This window comes from Athene cunicularia, assembly GCF_003259725.1.
Source record: "Athene cunicularia isolate RWA chromosome 24 unlocalized genomic scaffold, athCun1 chr24_part1, whole genome shotgun sequence".
In the NCBI taxonomy this organism is placed as follows: Eukaryota; Metazoa; Chordata; class Aves; order Strigiformes; family Strigidae; genus Athene; species Athene cunicularia.
This window is the reverse complement of record NW_020799132.1, coordinates 6612007-6615501: the sequence shown is the minus strand read 5'-3', so window position 1 is coordinate 6615501 and position 3495 is coordinate 6612007. Positions and strand designations below refer to the sequence as shown.

General features: G+C 62.0%; 1 protein-coding gene across 1 annotated transcript in view; it reads left to right on the top strand.

Annotated features, from left to right (window-relative positions):
- Positions 1-3482, top strand: part of LOC113488460 — a 4341-nt gene extending 859 nt beyond the window's left edge. The window contains exons 2-3 of the mRNA XM_026863601.1: positions 65-258; positions 388-3482. Coding sequence (XP_026719402.1) covers positions 65-258; positions 388-1377 — 1184 coding nt within the window. The 3' untranslated portion in view covers positions 1378-3482. The remainder of the gene's footprint in view (positions 1-64; positions 259-387) is intronic.
- The last annotated feature ends 13 nt before the right edge of the window (positions 3483-3495 follow it).

Below are 3495 nucleotides of genomic sequence, written 5' to 3'. Positions count from 1 at the left end.
ATGTGATGCGGATCCTGGGGCACAGGGTCCGCACCAGGGCAGCCGCTCCTTGCTCCTGCTGCAGGGCCTCTGTGCCATGTGCACTGGGGACTCTGCCTTTCCCCTCTCACCTGGGAATGTTCCTCTCTCGCAGGGAGCGCGGAGCTTGTCCTGAGCATCGTCAGCTCCTCCTTCGTCACCCTGTTGCTCTTGGGCCTCCTGGGAGCAATGCTGGTGTGCACCTACGTCAAGAAACCCGTGAGGCCGCCATCCGTCCTGGTAAGGCCGCCAGGCACGCGGTGCCCTTTGCGGCCCATGCGAGGGTGCAGGCTTGGGCACCTGTTGGGAGAGGCAGGCAATGAGCAGGGACAGAGCATGGCTCACTCCCCTCTTTTCTCTCCCTCCCAGAAGTCTTTCATAAAGCAGAGCTCGCTCTGGATGGAGCAGGAGTCCTCGTCCTCGGGCAGCCCGGACACAGACCCCATCCAGCAACTGTTCCTGTGCCAGAAGGAGCCCCAGCGGGACAGTGGCCCGCATGGCAGCACCGGCACAGCCCAGCTGCCCCCGGAGAAGGGCTGGAGGGTCCCAGCGTGGCCCGAGGACCAGCTGTGCCTGCTGGGGCCTGGGGCTGTGTGGAGCAGGGACAGCAGCTGCACCAGCACCGACAGCGGCATCTGCCTGCACACCTCCTCCTCCGACCTGAGCTGCTCCTCCGGCCCCCAGCCCCAGGGCTACAAGCGGCAGCTCCCCACTGGCGACGACAGCGGCGTGGGCTTGGAGAACGCCTGCCCTGGCCCCACGGGCTCCTCCGGCAGCTGGACCACCAGCCCCATGGCGGCCGGGCAGCCCTGTGGAGGGGAGCTCGGCCTCCCCGCTGCTGCCAGCCAGGACGGCCAGCAAGCCGCGGAGTTCCGCGGGTACCTGCAGCAGTCCAAGGGCATGGTGGAGCCCAGGCAGGACCCTGCCAAGCGGGTGCCCTTCCCGGGCTGTGCAGGATCCCCACAGGGCCCGGGCAGCGCCAACATTGTGCTGGATATCGAGTGCTCCGAGCTGGCTGTGGCCAAAGGGTATTTGAAGCAGTCTTCTCCTGAGCATCCCCACAGCCACGCACAGGACCTTCCTCCACGGGGCGCCCCTCGGGAGCCCACTGCATGGGACCTCTCCAGCCTGGTGGGGCCCCGAGCCCCCACTCTGCTGAGCTATGGGGCTCCAGGTGCTCCCTTGGCCTCCAAAGCCAGCCCCGAGCTCCTGAAAGCTCCCTTTGACCTGAGCATCTTCAACACTGACATCCTGGAGACGCTGCCCCTCATCTCCAGCCTCAGCACCAATAAGTGGCACACGCTGCAAATCAACGCCCTGAGCCTGCTCAACGGGGACAGCAAGGACAGCCGCCTGTGAGCCGTCCCCGTGCCAGGGAGCGGGCGCCCGCCAGCCCCGCACGCTGACCCAACTACCTCTTCTAGCCACTGCCCGTGGAGAGCAGCTACTCCGATAAGCTACCGCCGACCCCGGAATGTTCACACATCGAGCTGGGCGGTGCCCCAGCCAAGACTCGCCCGAGAAGCACCAGCTCAGCTATTCTGGGGCTGCTGTGGCCCTGGTACCGCTGCGGCCAGCCCCTGGCGCGCCATGCGCCGTCCCTCCAGCCAGGATCTGGTGCAAAGCTGACAAGAGCTGGCGAGGGGCTGCGCTGGAGGGGCTCACCCCCACCCCGCCTCTGACCACTGTGCCCAAGGATACACCCCAGGATGTTTCCAAAGGGCGATCCCGCCTCACCTGCCCTCCCCAGCAGCTCAGCACGGGGCACGCAGCCCCTGGGCTCAGGGTCACCCTCGGGGTCAGGGCTGGCACTAGCCCTGCCCTTCCCCTCCCCACTTCCCCCTGTCCCAGGCGAGCGCTGGGCTCCTCCAGCTGACGTCCACGCTGCTGACGCCATCCAAACCTTTCACAACACAGACAGCAAAAGCAAAGAACAGCCTGACATCAGCCATCCTGCTGCTGGGAGCGTGGGGCTCCCACGCTGGCTGGCCTCCCTTGGAGGCAGCGAGGGACTTTCCTGACCCTACAGAGACCTCGCAGCGTTCAGCCCCTAGGACAGAGGCCCGGGGTGCTGGCTACCTCTGACGGGGTGCAGGACATGTGCAGCAGCTGCTGTATGAGCCTAGCGTGAGTCACAGCAGCCCCGCCCACGCTACGGTCCATGTTCTGCCACTATTGTGTACAGACATTATTTATTCTATTTAATTTGTAAATACAGAAAGGATGTGGTGTTATTTATTTGGTCTGCTCATCTGACATCCTCTTCTAAGGTCAAGCTACGCTTTCTGTTTCCAGATACAGACTTTCCCTTGCAGGAAGGGGCAACATGCCTTCGCCTCACTTGGGGAAGGGCATTTCCACATCACGACTGGGAAAAAAGCAAAACCAAGCCAGGCCACCGAGAGCTTCCCGCTCATCTGAGGCCCAGGGCAGTGGTGGCAGGCAAGCGCTGTGTTGTGGGAGCACACAGCAGAGGAGCAGCGGGGAAAAGGACCTGGGCAGCTCGCGGCGATTTCACAGGGGTGCCCTGGGCGCGCAGCGCGTCCCGCGGGGCAGCAGCTCGGTCACACACACCAGGGAAGGACAGCAGCAGCTCTAGGGAGGAGCAGAACAAGTTGAAAACGGGGGGTGGGGGAATAGTTTCTGTCAGAATGGAAACAAGCCTGAAATGGGAACAACTTACCGTGGGCTACATTTGACTACTGCCGGGCCACTGAAGAGTTTTTCCAGAAGTCGTTGGTTTCCAAGAACCTTCACGGTGGGATAGTCCCATTGAAACTGTTAGTGGAAACCCAGCTTGGGGAGTGCTTTTGTTCAGGTGAAAACATGACTCACGTCAGGAGAAGGGCTGCTGACGCGTTGCAGTTTCCTCCTGTTACGTCTGACGTTGCGCTGCTCCACTCGATACGCTCCGTGTGCCACGCGGAGGGCTGGCCCGTGGCCATGCTGGCCCTCCCGCTGCTGATGCCAGCCGTGGGCATCCTCCTGCCCTTCCATTTCCACCATCCCTTCTGCTTCTGGGTATTTTGGGGTTTGGGTGGTTTTTGTTTTTATCTTTTCTTTTTTGCAACTTCCTCTGAAAACGGAGTCATCAAAATTAAACGTGACTTTTTTTTCCTTTCCTTTCAAATGCTCCTGACGTCACCTCTCTGGCCGGGTCCCACGCAGTGCCAGGTGCTGCCGGTTCCTACGAGCTGCAAAAGGCTGCAGCCAGCAGCGTCCAGGGGCAGCACCCAGGGCTGAGAGAGGCGGCATTTCCCCCCTCCCCGCCGCGAGCAGCCAGGGCTCTCCTTTCAACGAAACCCAGAGGAGTTTGTCAGAAAGCCACGGACCACGTGCTTTGGCTTCGATAACCGGGAGCGTGGACAATCCCTCCAGCTCTGGAAATCCCAGATGCTCACATTTTCCTGAATTAAGCCACAGCCTAACACACGGAGGACATGTGGCTCTGACTCCTGCAAGCGGCTCTCCTCTGCC